Raw genomic sequence first — 20,681 nt, 5'->3', positions numbered from 1 at the left:
ATAAGAATGAAATTAAACTGGGAGCTGAGGGGATTTATTGCACGTGGAATATGACATGATTTTCCAGTGGCAAGTGATTTATAAAAGCTGTATTTTTGTATTTAACTAGACCAGTGCTCATAACGTGCTGTAGATTTCATAACGTGCTGTGACATATATGAAAAAATAAATATTCACCATGTTTTTCAAGCCAGAGTGTCACAAACTGTGCATTTTGTGTCAGCTACAAACATGGATGAATGAAATGAGGCTTTTAATATAGACTCTTCAAGCTATTATTTATTTTTACTCAAGGAAACGCAATTGATCTCATAAAATAAATGTGTCTCTTTTGAGAAGTGGACCCAATCAATGGCCAGAATGTTCAAAGGTCATACAATAATAATTTCCACTCCAAATGCTTAACAAATCACAGCTTTTTTCAACTAGGATAGTAACTGAATGCAGCTCTCAGGTGAAACATCTGACTGAAGGCCGTGCAACATCAGCTGTCTCTTTGTGTTAAGTTTAGAGAGGACATTTCCCTTGAAGCACTGGTGATTGTCTCACAGTAAAAAGCCTAAGTTTGAGCGAGTTGCTGCTTCTCTGGCCCCTCCGCATGGCGTTCATACTTACAGCCTTTGATCTGACAAATGGAGGTGTAGTCTAAGTAAAGAGAGCTTTGATCTAATTAAAACGGGCCACTTAATCCATGTCAGGGAAACTTTGTGTTGCGCAAAATGTCTCGCTCTGCCTTCTAGATGTGAAAAGTTGAGTAAATTACTCATTGAGGTACTCACTACTCAAAGTACAAATGCAGTAGGTGTCTGAAGCTTTGAAATCTTGAATTTTAACTGCTTATGTGATCATTAGAGATGCTGATATTTTGCTGAACAAATGACTTTTCTCTGCTACAGTTTTCAATTTTTATTCACCAAGCTTATGTTAATTTTTACCCCACTATATTTACTCAGTGAAATGAAAAACTATAACCAGTGGTATCTAAAGTACCACACATAAAGCTTAATTGCTCCACACATAAACAGTGGTGCATTGTCTTGGTGTAACTCACTCTAACGTGCTGCTGTCCAGGCTCCCTGTGATGTTGAGGCCGTAGCGGCGCTGCATGGCAGCGATAGCAGAGTGCATGACTCTGGACGAGCGCAGCACCGACATCCTGGGGTCTGCAGGGGGGAGGTAACCGTACCTCTGCAGCCAGGCCTGCACACAAACAGAGACGAGGAGAATATGTTTGTATTACATATTATTAGAGACAAACAACATCACGACATTTCAATATTCATACCCTGGAATATTGGTTACTTTCTCTGCAGGTGAAAGGCAAATTATAGTCACAGTTAAGGGCTGAAAATGAAATTAAAACTGTGACTTAAACCTTCTCTACAAGACTTAAAGGTGTGAAATGTCATCCTTTGGTTTGTAGATTCCTGTTTCTTAAAAGTCCTAAAGTCTTTATGAAATCTGACGCTGCGAAACCTCATTTTATTGATTTGTTCGAACCTGTACAAGCAGTTACTCAAAATCGACTCTTTCTGAAATCAAACTGCCCATCTGTAGTTTGCTTCTTTGCTTTTTGCTCCAATGGGAAAAGGGAGATATTCTGGTAGACACGGCGCTGCTCTGGAGAACAGCAGCATCCACAACAAGATCCACTACAAAGAGAGGATAGTGTGAGAGAGTGAGTGAGGAGAGCCATGAAAGACCAGCCAGCCATTACCACACAAAGGGACAAATGCACATCCAGCTTAAGCTACAGAGAGGCGCACGTGTTCGGACTGGACACGGTGTGAATATAAAGCCTTTTGCTCACGATGGATAAGCTTCATACAGAGGTGAAAGGGTCATTTCACCAATTTAAATGAGTCCTTTCTTGTTCTGCTCTCATCCTTAAGCGAGCAATTCCCAAAACTATCTAGAAAAGTGAACAAACGAGCAAAAAAACAATAACGTCAATTCGATTTATCACACTATACTGTCCGAATATAAATGTAAACGAACACCAAGTTAAGTTCTTAGCATGTTACAATCTCCCTAGGTTTAATATTGAAATATGAGGTGTAACGCCACAATCTATTTAAACTCTAGATTGGGTTGGATCATCAAAGTTCTGGTTTAGATTATCATGAACCTGATTTGAGTCTTTATTTAGTTTAAAATGCATTAAGTTTTTGATAAAGTGTTAGAAATGTCAAGATTATTCGGGTAAGCGATAATATTCAGGTCACAATACAATCGTAAGAACCAAAATCTAATAATCGTGACCATTTTAAAGGCAAAATAAGTCATTTAAATTCAATCTGGCGGTTTACTTTTGCATTCAAAGTCTGATTTCATAAGGCTTGTCACATACTATTGGAACAGTGGTGTATTAGAATGTCATTTAATGTGTCAATAATCGTTATAAGATAAGATAAGATATTCCTTTATTGTCCCACATGGGGAAATTTCATTGGTGCAACGCAGGTAGATACAGAGGTAGATACAGAAGAACAGATCACTTATAGGAAGTCTGTTATATCGTGACATAAAACATTGTGACATTCCTAGTCCTCGTTTGGACAAAAGTGTAAGTCAAGACCAGTTTATACACATGACCTGACATTCACCTCATAATCCTCAGCGTTATTTCGCCATTTCCTCAGTTTCCCCTCGTCTTCCTGTTTCTATATAGGTCCCGGGCCCCTCCCCCGCCCTTCGCTCACGGAGTAGAAGATAACATTATGATGTGTGATGGCTTTTTACGCTGGGAACAGACCTCAGGGGTGAGAGAGAGAGAGCGAGGCTTTGCTTTCAGCTGCTGCTTAGGTCCTGGAGCCATGAAATGTAATGTAACGAACGTAATGGCTCAGACAAACACGGATCTCCACAAACAAGAAGACTTTTACATTTACATTGACTTATTTTTTAATCCGTTTTCAAACTACATCACATATATGTACTTTTGATTGACGAGTGGGCGAGGTATGGATTAAGGCTGCACGATTTGGGTCAGATTTGCGTTTTAATAATACATTTATGTGCAATTTGCTCAGCAGAATCGACAAAAAGACTACATCCATTTCTTATTAGAATGAGACAGGATATTTCGTTTTTTGTGGAGGATTTAATGGCTCTTCAAATATTGCAGGCTTTGCGATTTGCTGTTTGCGTTCATTAAGTTTGTCATTTGATTGTGATTAATCGTGCTGCACTAGTATAAATACACGCCAACGACCATGTAATAAACTTGAATCTGTCATGCCTTACGCTAGACAACAATGCACCAACAATAAAGCGGGCCACGCCAGTTTGACAATGTATTTTATTTCATTTATTTAGTAACCTTTCTAAGTAACCTTTCTTTTATTTAGTAACCAGGTAAAAAACGCTTGAAATCGAGACCGCTTTTTCAACGTTGACCTGGGGTTTTATTCAATCTAAATGAGTAAACTTTAGAAAATATAGCTGGAAGTCTTAATACTCTAAATTAATGTGTTCTGCAACTTTCCCTAACGCGTCACTCTTGGAGGGCTCCATAGAAACAACGATTTTATTCAGATGTCACGGCAAACTGTTCATTATCTGAGCTGCTACTGTACGAAAGACAAAGACAAACAAATTATAGTCATCCAAGGACAGTCATTACATTTAGACAGTAATTAAAATGCTCGTCTCAAAAAGATATTTCAATAAGACAATGGTTTGGACCCAGATTGACCTGTTTACTTTCAATAGTGTTCTTTCTTTCGCGTCTAACTGCAATGCGGGGACGCCAAACATGTTTTCCATCATTTTCATAAAGTAGAATTCATTTGAATGCATAAGCCACAGACCTCAGAGACACTGTCCCGCTCCTCCCTGCAGAACCAGCCTCCTCTCGGCTTTAAACACCTATACTTTTCCCATTCTTCATCCTGTAATCTTCCTCATCTTCTCCCGAGCGCATCCCTAAGCAACCCTCCTCTGACATTTGAGGTTTTTGGCTTAAACCGCTTTTGGTCGACGCCAAAACCACGGGCCCTGTAAGTTCCTGGGCCAGAGGGAATAAAACGTATGTGATGAGAAGGCCTGCTGTTTGGACACAGTTCTGCATACTTAGCTAAATTAAAGTGCTACTTGTTGTGGGGAGTTCAAGCAGGAGACAGTTAGAAAGAATGTGTGCCAGGGTCGCAATAGTCTCGGCAAAATGGGTCAAAAATATGCCAAGTAAAGTGGATTATCTCCAGAGAATCCTGTCAAAATATCAGGGGGGAAATGACTTCTGTGCACTGTAACTGTATTTAGTGTTTCCTGTATTCATCGAGGAACAAAGACTACGTGAACTAGGGTGGTCAACTCATTTTCAATAATGATTTTCAGGCACTATTTTCACAATTCATGAGGAATCTGCTGAAATGTGTCCTGGTTGAGGTTCAAGTAACACGCAAAACACGAATGGCCCATAATGTTAACCACAAAAGGGAAGAAATATGACTTGATACGCTTGTTTGGGAGGTTAAACTAGATGTTTCTGTCTCTTTTTGAGGTTATTTTAAATGATAGACAATAACAAAGATCCATTTTTCGACGTAACTCCCTCACATTCATCTCTAGAGAGGACCGGTCTGGCAGGTGCAATATCAAACTTACAATATGAAAAATACCATGAAGAGTTTGTGAGACTCGCACAGTATAACTTCGTGATTGCAAGATAGCTCCACCAAAGCCACTGTTTGCTGTGCCTCCAAGAACTTTTAAAAATAACAACCTTACCTTATATGCAGCGGATATTAATAACAAAGCAAATCTGATATCCCAAGGAACATTATGAAGCAACTTTGAAACCGTATTATGACGACGCAGTATTTATTATTATGTAAATGAAAGAAGATAAAAAGGTTTTGTTCGAGTTTGAACCTAGTTGGATATTTGTCCCCGCAGACAATGGCACCATTATCACATAGAGATATATTACAGTTATTACAGCAGGAAATAAGGAACGGTAAGCCTTCGGTTAGAGATGTCTGCCACTTAGATATTAACAGGATATTGGATGGGGTCGGTGTGTGCGAAAAGGTGAGCTTGCTGTTCAATCTCTCCCCGAAGAGCATGAGAAAAACGACCCATGCTCAGTGCGTATATGCGGCACTGCAGGATAAGTACAACCGGAGAGAAAGAGCTACATATTTCTGATCAAACTTTTCACAACAGCCGGCGACGAACGTGTCCGCCAGACTTATTCCGGTCACTGCGCTCGTCAAAGGTTTCGCAGGTAAAGGATGAAATGGATGTTGTTCTGGAGAAGGGCCCGGCGGTGGCGGGTGGCTGGCGTCTAGCGCATGCAGAGATGTGCGATAACAGAAGTGTTTGTTTTGAGCCCGAAATAGAGCAACGGAAAACAAGGCTGTCACCGAACTGCAACTGTATTAACATAAAAATACACCGTTTCAAAGCTCTTTCTTAGCGCTGCAGAGGTGGAAGGATGGTAGTGGAGGTGGGAAATGTTTCCGAGTTTAGATCGTATTGAGAATGTTGTGTTGGAGATGTGTTGTGTGTAAAAGTTGAATGTTGAGTATTTTGTTGAAAGAAAAAAATGCAACAAAAAGAGCTGATAAAAAAAAAAAAAATCCTGTCAGTAAAAATAATATTATGTGGAGGAAGAATTTTAGATTAAAAGTCTGTATAGTTTATGTTCATGAAATCATTACTAAAATAAATAAAACAATTTGGAAAGACCAAATAAAATCGAAAATTGACAACAATCAATATGAGAAAAATATTCTTTCTATCGTAAATTGTTCAAATCTATGGACACAATCGATGGTATGAATAGTTTCTTTTGTGACTACAGCAGTTCACAGCGTTAAGTCTTACAAAAGGTCTAATAGTGCCTACAAATGCAAGCCCTGAACTCTCAAAAGTGCGGAATATTTCATGTTAAAGGCGGTAACAGTGATATCCAATGTCCTGTATCTGTAAGGAAATAAAAACAGAGAGGTGCATCAGTTCCTCGAGTTTGACGTCCCTCTTCGTCTTAAAAACGACAGCGATTCCGACATGAACCATTTCTTGCTTTATGCTTCTACTACTTCTTTGTTCTCGGAAATGTATAACCAGCACGCGGCTTATTGCGACGCACGCTCTGTTGTCTTGTATCCAAACTGACAGAGTTTCCCTACAGGCCTCTGCTGGGGAATCTGCTCCTTGGGCCAAAACATGCTGTCAAAAGAGATGAAGGCTGAAGAACATGGTCGTCACACACGTCTTCAGAGCCAAAGAGGATTAACCGGAAGATAATGCCACATACTTGCACATGATTTTGCCCTACACGGCCGTGAGTTGTTCTGCTGAATGGGTTTCTGGGTCCATACGCTGCGCCAGTGTTTTTCATTGATCTGGTCTTTCTCTTCGTGATCTATGGCCCGTGTCGTTCTGCCGATGTAAGGGTTCCTCTGAGAAGCATCCCGGCTCCAGCTGACAACTGCTTTATTCAGCGAGACGGAAATTCCTCTCTCGCCCCGACACGATGTACAGTTTGTGTCCAAGGCTTAGGCACCAATGTCGAGTAATGCCTTTAGGCCAGACATTTGGGCAGGTGGATGCTGGAATGACTAAAAATAATTATTTGGCTGTATTATTTTGGAGTCTTCTGTATTCCTGCACTCAAATGGTATTAATGTAAATACAAGAGTGTCTTATAGGGCTGAAACAAGTCAATCGATCGCAACTGATTCATTATTGAAATGATTGTTAACTAATTTAGTGATTGAATACTAGTTTTCTGAACGCAAAACATGCCATGACAAGATCTAAAAGAGGACTATTCAAGGTCTAAACTAGGTCTAAAAGAGGACTATTCAAGGTCTAAACTAGGTCTAAAAGAGGACTATTCAAGGTCTAAACTAGGTCTAAAAGAGGACTATTCAAGGTCCAAACTAGGTCTAAAAGAGGACTATTCAAGGTCTAAACTAGGTCTAAAAGAGGACTATTCAAGGTCTAAACTAGGTCTAAAACAGAACTATTCTAGGTCTAAACTAGGTCTAAAAGAGGACTATTCTAGGTCTAAAACAGAACTATTCTAGGTCTAAACTAGGTCTAAAAGAGGACTACTCTAGGTCTAAAAGAGGACTACTCTAGGTCTAAACTAGGTCTAAAAGAGGACTACTCTAGGTCTAAAAGAGGACTACTCTAGGTCTAAACTAGGTCTAAAAGAGGACTATTCTAGGTCTAAAAGAGGACTACTCTAGGTCTAAACTAGGTCTAAAAGAGGACTATTCTAGGTCTAAACTAGGTCTAAAACAGAACTATTCTAGGTCTAAACTAGGTCTAAAAGAGGACTATTCTAGGTCTAAACTAGGTCTAAAACAGAACTATTCAAGGTCTAAACTAGGTCTAAAAGAGGACTATTCAAGGTCTAAACTAGGTCTAAAACAGAACTATTCTAGGTCTAAACTAGGTCTAAAAGAGGACTATTCTAGGTCTAAAACAGAACTATTCTAGGTCTAAACTAGGTCTAAAAGAGGACTACTCTAGGTCTAAAAGAGGACTACTTTAGGTCTAAACTAGGTCTAAAAGAGGACTATTCTAGGTCAAAAAGAGGACTACTCTAGGTCTAAACTAGGTCTAAAAGAGGACTATTCTAGGTCTGCCATGTGCAACACAAAAATGTGTTAAAAATGTGTGTTTTTAATGAAAAAAACTACTTCGTAATAGATTAACTAAATGAAGCAGCAGATTTTTTACTTTATTATAATCAAAATCTGGTTGTCAAAATTATTGAAAACCAGACATGAATGGATACTAAAAATTGTATCAATACTAGATACTCATTTGAACGAGTATCTATACAAAAAAAAAACATATTCACCCTCAGTCTCTTTAATCAAACATCTCTTCAACCCTCTGACCCTCCAGCAGCTCTGTTGCTTACAGGAATGGGCAAAATAACAGAGATAATATCAGTATTGACGATATCAGTGGATGTTTTCATCAGCGTTACCAAAGATTTTCCCCCAGATTTAGTGTATTTCTAAAGAGCGATAAAGCTATAGCGGCGGCTTGTTTGTTAGAATCAGACATTTTATTGCCATTGTCAGCCAACAAAATTCACATCAGGAACGTGCTTTGGTGAATAAAGAATCATTTTAGTAGAAAAGGAATGCTTAAAAGTCAGATTTTAAACATGATAATCATACAAAGTGCAACAAGTTATAATTGTATTCTAGTTATTATAGGTATATTTTTACAAAATGGAAAAATACATGTGTGAACTAACTTTTGCTCAATTTGTGGGTCATGACACAGACATTAAAATAATTATATCCAAATTTTTTATCTGCCAAACAGCAAGACGAATATCAGTATCGGCTGGAATAAAATCAATACCAAACCCACTGTTGTTGCTTGTAAAAAATGCTAAGATTGGGTAAATTCATTATAAAAAGTACAACCTACAATTGTATTTCAATTTGCGAAGGAGCCATAATATAGCTTTTAATTGATATTTTTATCTGTTGCAACAAGACAAATAAGTCTAATGGAATCATCTGAAAAAATGTAAATACAAAGTTAAGGTAAACAAGGGTTATTTTGTAAAACTCAACACCATTTCTATATCACTGCCTTTATCGTTAAACTAAATTATAATCAACAACCTGGAAACAGCCAGCGGCATTCTTCAAAGTCTGAAACCTTCAAGCACTAATGTGTTTTTTTTCTTATCTCGATCACTGCAGGAAATGAATTTATCAAAATGTCAAACTATTCCTGACTGCACTCATTTCCTCACAATTTAGTCCTTAACCAGCAGCGCTCGACAGGTGTCAACCCGGAGGAAAGAGAACGTGTCGCGGCGCAAACAGAAGTCCTCCATATGAAACGCAATCATTATGTGGCAATGAATGTGCTTAAAACTGCAATAACGAGGTTTAACTTGAGCTGAATCAAGGCCCCTGAAGTGATAAGAAGTCCAGCAGCTCTGATGAAGGCTGCAATGTCAGAAATGCCTCACCCACTATTTTTGGCAACTCCACATTTGATTATTTGAGTTTACTTTAAAGTAGATTTTCAAAAAGACCTCAATCTTAATCTTTGCACCAGGATTTGAAGTTGTATCTAGATCTAGAGAAAACATAAAGCTTTTTCAATGATGGTCCTTAAACAACATTAGACAAGATAAAGTTGCTTATCATTTACATTTATGGGAATGTTTTGATGGGTTTTGCAAAAGAACATTGAATAATTTGCGAGAAACTGAGAAAACGCTGTGGGAACTTTGGTTTAGTGTAGTGTGTGTAGTTCTGATGTTTTACTAGAATTTGTCCCGTTCTTGTTCTTGTTCATGTTCTGGACTAGTCTAGGTTTAGTTCCAGGTTCAGCCATAGTTGTATTCCCTATTTGGGTAGTCAAAGTTATCAAAAATCAGACACTAATCAATACTAAAACAAGTATTGTTTTTAGATATTTTGAACAAGCGTCGATACTAAAACTATATCACGTCGACAGGACAAAATGTGACCTAAACAGTTTTAGAATGATCTTGATGATTACATTCGATTGTGTAAAAAAGGTTGAGTATCAAAAGTGAGTTTGAAATGTTAGTATCGTGACAACACTAGTCCCAATTTTGATGTGCACAAGAGTTTCAGCCCTTCACTGGCCAATTATAGCCCTGGAAACATGATCAACTTGCAATGTCATTCTTTTCTATTAAATTGCATCTGTAAAGGCCTAAAAAATACCTGTCATGCAAACAAAATACAACTAAATGTGCTATATTCTCTTATAAAACAGTTTCAAATGCCATATTGTTATAAAATAAAATTAGAAAACATTTGAAAACAGTTCCCTTAAAATAACCGTATCAGCAAAAAAGATCTTGCGTGACTTCCGACATTTCTTTGAAGAGCCAAATCCATATAGAGCAAGAATAATGCTCTTGAATTGAAAATAAAACGTTTAATACTCGTGCAGACTTTTCGGGGAACCTCCTTGATGCCATAAGCCGCACAAACAGCTGGCGATAAGTAGTGAGCTCTTCTCTGTCCTCAGACCACCTCAGAGCACCTTAGAGCACCTCAGAGCACCTCAGAGCACCTCAGAGCACGTCAGACCACCTCAGACCACCTCAGACCACCTCAGACCACCTCAGAGCACCTCAGACCACCCCAGACCACCTCAGACCCACAGCAGCCGCCCACACTTCCCGCGCAGAAGGTGCACTAATTAGCCAGTGGGTGTCATCAAAAGGGCAGACTATGAGGAGAAGGGTGCCCCTCTATAATGCATGAGCGCTGTCTCGGACAACCTGGTCGGCATGGCAACACGGCGGCCAATGAGGGGCGCGATTGTGGTCGATCAGCTGATAGGGACGAGATCACGAGGTCATCAATTATTCAGAGCTATTTGGGCTGCGGTGGAGAGTTTGGTGTTTGCAAGTCACAAACAAGTCAAAATGTGTACAACAAGCATCTGTTTACAGTGACTTACTGTTTTCTCTAACACGCTGAGCTGCAAAAAAAGATCTAAAGTAAACTATTCTAGGTCTAAACTGAACCAGGTCTAAAACAGGACAACTCTAGGTCTAAACTAGGTCTAAAGCAGGACTACTCTAGGTCTAAACTAGGTCTAAAACAGGACTACTCTAGGTCTAAACTAGGTCTAAAACAGGACAACTCTAGGTCTAAACTAGGTCTAAAGCAGGACTACTCTAGGTCTAAACTAGGTTTAAAACAGGACAACTCTAGGTCTAAACTAGGTCTAAAGCAGGACAACTCTAGGTCTAAACTAGGTCTAAAGCAGGACTACTCTAGGTCTAAACTAGGTCTAAAGCAGGACAACTCTAGGTCTAAACTAGGTCTAAAGCAGGACTACTCTAGGTCTAAACTAGGTCTAAAACAGGACAACTCTAGGTCTAAACTAGGTCTAAAACAGGACAACTCTAGGTCTAAACTAGGTCTAAAACAGGACAACTCTAGGTCTAAACTAGGTCTAAAACAGGACAACTCTAGGTCTAAACTAGGTCTAAAACAGGACTACTCTAGGTCTAAACTAGGTCTAAAACAGGACAACTCTAGGTCTAAACTAGGTCTAAAACAGGACTACTCTAGGTCTAAACTAGGTCTAAAACAGGACTACTCTAGGTCTAAACTAGGTCTAAAACAGGACTACTCTAGGTATAAAGTAGGTCTAAAGCAGGACAACTCTAGGTCTAAACTAGGTCTAAAACAGGACAACTCTAGGTCTAAACTAGGTCTAAAGCAGGACAACTCTAGGTCTAAACTAGGTCTAAAGCAGGACAACTCTAGGTCTAAACTAGGTCTAAAACAGGACTATTCTGGTCTAAACTAGGTCTAAAAGAGGACTACTCTAGGTCAAGCAGAGGACTATTCTAGGTCTTAAATAGGTCTAAAAGAGGACTACTCTAGGTCTAAACTAGGTCTAAAACAGAACTACTCTAGGTCTAAAGTAGGTCTAAAGCAGGACAACTCTAGGTCTAAACTAGGTCTAAAACAGGACTACTCTAGGTCTAAACTAGGTCTAAAACAGGACTATTCTGGTCTAAACTAGGTCTAAAAGAGGACTATTCTAGGTCAAGCAGAGGACTATTCTAGGTCTTAAATAGGTCTAAAAGAGGACTACTCTAGGTCTAAACTAGGTCTAAATGAGGACTACTCTAGGTCTAAACTAAACCAGGTCTTAAACAGGACTCTTCGAGTTCCAAACCGGGGCTAAACGAGCGCTAATATGACTGCACGATGGCTCTGAACAAGGACTAACCCAAAGGACAAGAATTACATTGATTCTAAATAAAGCACATATTTGAACTGCAAGAAAAAGCCACGAACCACCTGAAGAGGAGAACCACTGCTCTAACGTAATATGGCTGTAATTTGATTTATTTCCACGGCGCCCTATTCCAAAAGCATCTGTTTACAATAACTCACGGCTAACTGCAGTTATTTACGTCGCTACACAACAGGGATACTGCCTTTTTCACAGACCATCAATGAAGTTTGGCCTCGGGGTTAAGTGTTTACAAGCCCATTCTCACAGGAGGTTAAAGCTTCAATGTGACACATGATTACTGCACATTAAGACCTTGTAAATGGCCACTTCCCGAACACAGCAACTAAATGAATGCCATACTATGAGCTTTGGTAACCATGGTTTTATTGTTATGAACCCGGTGACTGCGAAACGCACTACGTAGTTACACTGTAGTGGCCATGGGAACTGCAGAATATAATAAGTATTTGTATATGGCGGTCATATTTGAACTGTATTTCAGCACGTTATACTTGTTGTTGAGTGCGTAGATTGTCAAATGTTTCAATAATAATACAATCATAATAATGATTGACACTAAAACTAGTATAGAAACTAGACACTCCTTTGAACAAGTATATTTGCTAAAAACAGCAACAAAAAAGGTCCTGTCCTGATGTTTTTTAGAAGGATTGGAAGTTTATTGTTATTGTGGTAGCGAAATCGGTATCAAATAGTAGTGTCAAATTGAAAATGCATAGGTTAAACGATAATCGTGATTATTTAGGTCACAATATAAACGTGAGAACCAAAAAATTAGAATTCATTTTATGAGTTATTAGCACAATTAAAGTATTTTTACTTCAATCTATCATCCAAAACAATACATCAAAGTTTTTTTACCAGGCCGTTTTGTCACATTAAATTTATTTTGTCATTCAGAAAATTTTTGTTCATAAAGCTGGTTGCAAATAAAGGAATAAAGGAAAGAAAGTGAAATATCTCTCTGTTATTTGGTCACAATCTCATGATGATAGTAAATAATCGTTAAATTGTGTTGTTTTTTCTCACAATAATAAAACAACAGTTACATTTTAAAAATCAAGCCTATTTTACTTGAGTAGAACTTTCAAGTAGCTGTAAATTACTCTGATATTAATGTTATATTGAAAAAAAAACTAAAGTGATAGTAAAAGCATAATAAAGTACTACTTGTGGCAGTACATTCTATTAAAATTCCTTACTTTTACTTGTTTAAAATTTACAAAAAACGTTAGCGCACCTTTAACAACAGACAGCCAGTGTTTAATAATGTACAGTATATTGTTTATTCATGGAAAATCAATGGTTGTCATTTCTCGTAGTGTCGTTGGCGCTGTGACTAATTGACCTTTGTCCAAACGAGACACACAGCGTCCACAATTGCGCTGTAGTCGCTCTTTCGGGGGCTTCGACTCACGCTCCGATGGTCATTTGTCACTGAAAACTTGCTCTGTTCCTCTGTTGCGACACAATTTGACCACACTGCAGCCTCTAAATTACTTTTCATTCACGCGACGCTATGAATGGACTCTTTTCCCGTTCTCGCGTGGCCGACACTGAGCTTCAGTCACATGTGTCGCACTAAAGCAGACTGGGGAGAAAATAGAAAATAAAAGTTGTGTTCAAGTGGACCTGCTGCAGACAGAAAAAATAGTCCCCCTGGTTTCCATTCCTGTCCGTCATCAGCCGACAATTTACCTCGAGCGACGGATACAATTAGCTCCCTGCTGGCACGGTGAAATCACTGACCAAACGCCTTACTGATGTGAAAAGATGCGTTTAGAGACAAAAGCGCCAACTTTGCGGGAGGATAAAGTGAGCTGCTGTGGAACCGGAGCGGTGATGTAATGGCGAAACAGTAGATTGTAATTTTCAAACCTTCTGTCGACATTTTAATGGGTTTTTAACGTGATAAGTGGGCTTTTTGGTTTTTCAATTGCTGTAAATGCATTATTTATAAGTTGCATTATCAAAATTACATAGTTGATTAAATGTATCTCTCTATTCCTATCTCTCCGTTGCTGGCGATGGTAAATTGACCGATTTATTCCCACTTTCCAACTCCAACTGGTTGCATCTATTCAAAATACACATGTTTTTATTGCTCAGAAACACCTCACTGTGAGCAGGTGTGCCACTCCCCCACTCCACAAATCTGCCCTGTAACTTGGCCCGGTGCTGTCACCCTGATCGTCTCCATGGAGATAAGTCTAACGCCCAACTGTGGACCGTTTGGCAAAGCAACGCTCCACTCTAAAGTGCACTTTTAAATGGAACAACACCACGGCACTCACTCCAACTGTAACGAATAACTACAAACCAACTATTGCGTCTTCCCAACTCTTTATTGACATTATTTGTTCCATGTTTTGTTGTTTACCTCTTAGCGTAGCCTGGCCTGGTTTGCACATATCTGCTTCTACCAGATCTAGCCTTGGTGTAGCTGCGTGTAGGCGGACAATTCTGAACCAAAAAAACACTTAATTTTCAAATAGGCCGAGTTACATCATGCAGTTATGTTTACTTCTGATCGCTTCTACAAAAACAAAAACCCAATACATTATTTAACACTTCTTGGAATAAAGTAGCGCTAGTGAGTCATGCAAAGGGCAAGGCTAATAAAATTGTCTGTTGCCCGAGAGTGAAGAGCGCAGCTAACCCAATGCCTACCTTTCGGGAAACCCTGCCCACGCCTACAGTTTGACCATAACCTCAATTATTCATCGCGGCACTGGCCAAACCACAGCACTAGTAACTATAAACCCACGAGTAATTCAACCATCTACTTCGACACCGTACAGTTTCTCGTTTGCGTCACATTCCCCGGCCTTTAACACGGCTCGAACCGCGACCAAACGTGTCTCTGGCGTCCCATCTCTCCGATTGGTTATGCATGCCGCCCTTGTCGCCGCCGTGGCCCCCGTTAGGACCAAATGTCAGAAAAATGTCACCCAAAAATGTCACGGTGTGATCGTACATACTTATCAGAGCACGGCTTTTCGATGAGAGAATCTTTGTTATTCCGACGGCGAGCGAAAAGGGAAACCTGATGAAAATGTGGCTTTTAAACTTTCGATTTGTAAGGCTGCATTTGTGTTTGTGTTTCGATCGTCTGATTTTAGGTGGATTTCAGTGAATAATTCTAATAGTTATGCAAGATCAGAGCTAATCCTGTTCTAGATCTTGGTGCAGACCTGGTTTACCTATTTTGTTTTATTAATGGTGCAACTTTTCTGTTGTGTCCCGACAACAATATCCAGACGACATCATGTCAATCCAACAGAAATGTGCTAAAACGTGTATTTAATCGTATTAGTTGAGGTTTAAGTATCAGACAGAGGTGAAATGTCTGTGAAATTAATCACAAGTGCAAAAATATCACCTTAAATCCTTTTAACAATGTATTTTTTAGTTCTTTTTGAAGCATATTTTAGGTTCAAATTTCACAACATTCACCATATTATCTAAATTTCAATATATTGCCCTTCTCTTTCTAGCTCTTATGTCAGGTGTTTTTACTAAAGGGACATTGAAAAACTCTGACATGTAGCCCGGCCTGGTGGTGTCGCCTGCTTGTCGCCATGGAGATAGGTAGACTTTTCGAGGGCAAATTGTGGTACCAAATATTTTCTGTAGCAAAAGATTGAATAAGGCCAAAGAAGAAGCAGTTAAAGAAAGAAGAAATCAAGAAACGTGATCTCAATAATTCAGTCGGATCCACTTATGCTGATGGAGGTGACAGTGTCGGAGATGGAGATTGGCCGAACACGCTCAGGCTTTTCCACATGTCACAAGGCAGTTTTAGATCGGGGTGCAAGATGGAAGGGGGGACCAGCCAACCGTCTCCTGACTCACATCACCGTGACATAACGCCTAATGCATGTTTGTGTAGGAAATGTGTGTCGAGATGGGATGAGTTATGTAGGTCAGTGCGGGATATCTCTGTTCAATGGGAAGAAACAGTTGCATTTCATTTAGTCAATTTTTAACATACTTTTAATCCCACTCGAGCAAAATACAGAATGATTCAATGCCAAATCCACTTTATTTCGCCTTTATATTACATTTTATAAACTGAATCATTGCCAGAGGGCTGCACAGACAATAAAAACAACGACAAAAGGTATAATTAATGTTTGACTTGATCTAACGAGTCCTACAACAATAAAACTAGTCAAATCCAATCCAAGTGGACTCATGAAACCTTAAATTAGATATAAATAAAACATGCACATGACCACACAACTCATGTAGTATTAAAAGCCAACAAAAAAGTAACACTTGAATCAGAAAAAAACTTTGCATCGACAATATTAAAGGATTTGAACACGTGTGTTTCTTGCCACGTCAGATATGATTTCGTTTTTCTAATTTGTGTGCTCTATTATTGGAAAATACCAGATTTACATGCATTAACTTTAAATTATAAAGCCAGATGTTAAGTCCAGACAGTTACTTTTACTTGAGAAGTAGTAGCAGTTTCCCCAAATACATTTTATTTTGAAGTTAGGGCTGGAAACATGGTGATAAAAATCGTGATCTCATCCTAGTGACAATGTGCAATTTAGGTCAAATCAACATATTGTAATTCACACATTTCGTCATGAATGCAGCTTCATGCTCAATTTAAGGCACTTCTTCTCACCCACCTCTCATTGATCAGCCTTTGTAAGACTTTTTGGACAATTTTGAGTACCCTTTCTGTCTCCTCTACCCCACTGCGCTGGCATAAACATCCAAAATCTGCTCCTACGTCTGCCACCAGCTGTAGCCATGTGACGTCAGGGCTGTGCGTTGGAGGCGGTGGCGCTGGGGTTCGCTCGCCGTGCATATGCCGTGAGAAAAAAACGAGGCCGGAGCGGCGCATAAATATAAATATGGTCGTAAATACATCTGCAAGCAGCGCTCCCCGGGTGAGCTCATGCATACAAACTGCTGGAGATGATCTATTTCTGTTTTCCAGCTGCGAATAAGCAAATGTACAACCAGTTTTGGATTACTGCGAGGTGTATGCGAGGGGCCGTCTGAGAATGTCCAGTGTGTTACACGGAAACAATTCTTGATTACTCATAAAACATAATTAGTCCGGTCACAGGATAATCGAAAGAACTAAAAGATTAAGTATTTTCAATTTGATTCGTGCACTAAAAAGTAAACCTAAATGTGAAGAGCTTTGTATTCGTCTTTACTTTATAAGTCGGAAAGTTAATTTCATAAAGCTGGTCCAAATGAAAGTGAATTAAAGGATTTAACTGTGTGTTTGGTCCCAATTATAAAATTGTAATGTTTCTTCTCAAGGATGTCAAGATTGTTAGGTTAATCAATAATCGTAAGAACCAAAAAAATTATAATTGTGACGATTTTAGAAGCAAAATTACGTGTTTTTAGTTCAATTTATGATCCAAATAATACACCCAAATGGAACTAACTTTATTTATCTGGTTGATTTTTGTCAAATTTTACTTTTGTCTATCAGAAAAATGTATTTTGAGGTACAGTAACATGTCAGACGATTGGAATGAAATAAAATGGTGAATAATCATCAAATCGTGATGTTTTTTCTCACAATAATTTTATATAGTTAGTTTGGCATCATTTTTGACACATTAGTAAAGAGAAAAAAAAGGTTACATGTTTGTACTTGTTGCGTCAGAACGTATTAAAATCAATTGTGGTGCCAGTTCGTACGGTTGACAAAATGGTATCTACGATGTGCATAAAATGAAACGTTAATCTGTTTCAAAAGGTTTTATATATCGCTATCACCAGTCTAGGTGTAAAAACAGACTACTTTAACTTCCAAAAATAAACTAAAACATGTTCGATTTCTGGGAATGCCACGACATTTGCCTCTTTTGTCCGAAAATAGCACATGAACCAGCGCATGTTCTATTCTTTGGCTGGTGACGCATTGCACGGCGGTTACAGAGTGAAGTGCAGCGGGCGGAATGTTCTGAAGACACGAGCGCTCACGGTAAACACGGCGACCGCAAGGACAACGGGACTCGGACCCGCAACCCCGCACGCCCAGATCCACGTGGACACGCAGAACATCTGACATTGCGATGAAGCAACCGACTTCTCGACTCTGAACGTACGATACGAGTGACTGTGAGACCGAGCCAGCTATCCAAACAGTTTATGCTGCCCCTCGGGAACGCCAACGACGCACTGGTAACGCGAGCTGCAGCAGGAACGAGGCGACGGCCCCTCTCCCCGTAGTTACGCCGGCTTTAAGCGGCCGATACCGGACCACAATAAGCCTCACGCAAACATGGGCACAGAAGACTTCCTGCATTACATTGGCACAAGTCAACGCCAAGTGTCTGGTTTGAGGGAAAGCAAAGACGGGGAGGATAAACGTGAGAAACTGGTCAAAACTGGGTGGAAATGCTGTACTCGAGTGATACTAAAACTAGGGATGGATTGGGCATCGATTCCAAGCTTTTTTGTAGCTAATTTAAGTCTAAATAATGGCTACATAACACTATTGTCATAAGTTAATTGGGTTTTAAGTAGAAGTTGGAACTTTGCAAACTTTCAAATAAAGTTAAACGATGATGTTTCTGCACGTTTGCGACTAATTTTACAGACATTTCATAGTTGTAAGCTAAGTAAAGCTCAATGAATACGTTTAAAGACACCTTTAAGCTCATTTTTGCTGACATTTTGACTCCCAAAAAACAATGGAGATATACATTTTTGTCAATAACGCCCAGCCCTAGTCTTTGTTTGGTGTCGGTTGGTATTAGAACAGAAAAAGCTAAGTAAAACCAGTATCGAAGATTAGTATTGACACTGTAAACAAGCCTTTCCTTAGTCCAGAAGTCGACTCTGACATTTCAGCGTTGTGATGTCACAAACTGACACGAGACTTAGCCACTTGTCATCGTCCACACTGTCGTACGTCATCATAAACGTGACCGTACTCTTCAGACGAGTTTGTTCCATGTTCTAGATCACAGCTAATTGAGAGTAGAACTGAGAACAGAGAACGCAGCGCGACGATCTGGATCCTCAAAGTGACTCACAGATCGTCGTTTACCGTCAACGTTAACCTGTAGAGACCTAATCCATTGAATTGTTTCTTTCATTACACAATTTTCGTAATTGTTTAAGACGAAGGATTATTTGGTTCTTCCATAACTGCCTTTAATTGAGTCACACTATAATCCTTAGAGCTAAAAAATAACACTAATTGTGAGAATCGTAGGCAGCGGCAATGAGTAAATTCAGGTCAATATACTGTATATACTCCAAAAAAGTACTTTTCATCAGGTATTTTACGTGACAATATTGTCTCTTTTTCATTAAGAAAGTTTGATTTCATAAAGATAAGACTTGTGAAAGAAGGCAGACTATGTTGTTCAGTCTTGGATAATTGGAAAACTGTGACGTTTCTTCTCGTAAAACTAAAACTTGATCTTGTGACGTTCTTTTATGAGACAATAATGTGACTAAAATGAGAGTAATCACTGTAAAATATCACTGTTTATCATCTTACATGTGAGAGATTTATTAAAGGTGCACTATGTAACTTTTGTTGGAGGACGTTTCGAGTCTTCACAGAGACAGAAGCGCAACTAGGCCAAGTTACAGGTCAAATCTGTGGAGAGGCAACCGCTCATAGTAAGAGTGAGTGTTTTTCAATGTGTTTTTGAGCAACAAAAACACATGTAATAGAATAAAAGAATGGATTGAGAGAAATGGATTGAGAGATAAATATATAGATGGATAGATTGATAGATATTGTCGTTAAGTTAGCAAAAAGCCTGTGAATATGAGAATTCTACACATTTTGACCCAGATTCAGCCAAAGGGAAGCCGCAGGATGGAGTGTAAATTAACAGACAGGTTTTTCATCAAACACAACTGTTTCCTGTTTTGTTTCTATGTCATTCTTACATTTTCATTGGGTCATTTAACATTAACTCTCAGCACTGGCATGTTTCGAAGTCTTTACAGTCCAAAAAACAACTATTCAATAACATAACAGTTGCCGTTAATCATCATTTTAACTCGTTCCAGCCCTTGAAAGCGTCCAACAAAAGAGGTCACATATACATTATGTCGGGATGAAGGGTCTCGGTGGGTCTCTGTGGGTCTCTGTGGGTCTCTGTGGGTCTCGGTGGGTCCCAGTGGGTCCCGGTGGTCTAATCCTGACCAAAGTCTGTGGCTCAACATGACATAGGAGGTGGGAAGGCTTTAGCATCAATCCAATCAGGCAAAGACAAGGGGGTTATCAGATCATTGGGTTTTACAGCTGCAGTGTCATTTTACACTGGCCTCAAAGCCTTCAAGAGCCACAGAGATTAGCACCAGCGGATTTACTGTAAGTACAATATAATGTGGTTAAACACGTAGTATATTCTGGAGAAAGCTTATTTATCCACAGTTTTTCCTTCTGTGCTAAAAAGATGCGCGTTTAATTACACGCTGTCACATACATAAAGTCTGACAAAGACCTGCCATTGTCTTTGTTCTGAAACGTTTAAAAACATCGTTACATCACATTTCTCTTCTGCACCGAAAATCAATATGGATTGAGACGGAATATGAAAAGTCACAAGGAGATAAATTAAATGAACTGGCGGCGGTGCCATTGTTAACGGCAAAGTCTAATTTGCGGGGAAAATGACTTCTTTGGGGAGCACAATTGAATAAACAAAAGCAGAATGCGCTCGGGAGAGATTTTTCAGCCGTAAGCGACAGACGGCGGCGCAGTTTCACACACAAACAAAGTGTAAAATGTCAAATTCATTATTGTTTTATCACTGGGAGACGGTAGGGGCTTTGTGTAGACTCTCAGGTTAGTTCTTTCAGCGCAGAAGTGGACAAGGAACACCATGTGAAGTTTTCTACAGCACAAAGTCACTAAGAGGAGAAAAACGCTTAAAAACATCAATAAATACTCT

At 39.3% G+C, this 20,681-nt stretch overlaps 1 protein-coding gene across 2 annotated transcripts in view; it reads right to left on the bottom strand.

Moving 5' to 3' along the window:
* LOC140364411 (matrix metalloproteinase-16-like) overlaps nt 1-20,681 on the bottom strand; it is a 97,289-nt gene that overhangs the window by 74,118 nt on the left and 2,490 nt on the right. For both annotated transcript variants that reach the window (XM_072450529.1, XM_072450530.1), the window contains exon 2: nt 1,052-1,200. In XM_072450529.1, the coding sequence (XP_072306630.1) occupies nt 1,052-1,200 (149 nt within the window). The remainder of the gene's footprint in view (nt 1-1,051; nt 1,201-20,681) is intronic.

Source organism: Eucyclogobius newberryi, unplaced genomic scaffold, assembly GCF_026437365.1.
Source record: "Eucyclogobius newberryi isolate DKJ021-1_F unplaced genomic scaffold, fEucNew1.0.hap1 SCAF_18, whole genome shotgun sequence".
Lineage (NCBI taxonomy): Eukaryota > Metazoa > Chordata > Actinopteri > Gobiiformes > Gobiidae > Eucyclogobius > Eucyclogobius newberryi.
Note: the sequence above shows the minus strand (reverse complement) of the source record. Positions and strands in the feature narration are given on the sequence as shown.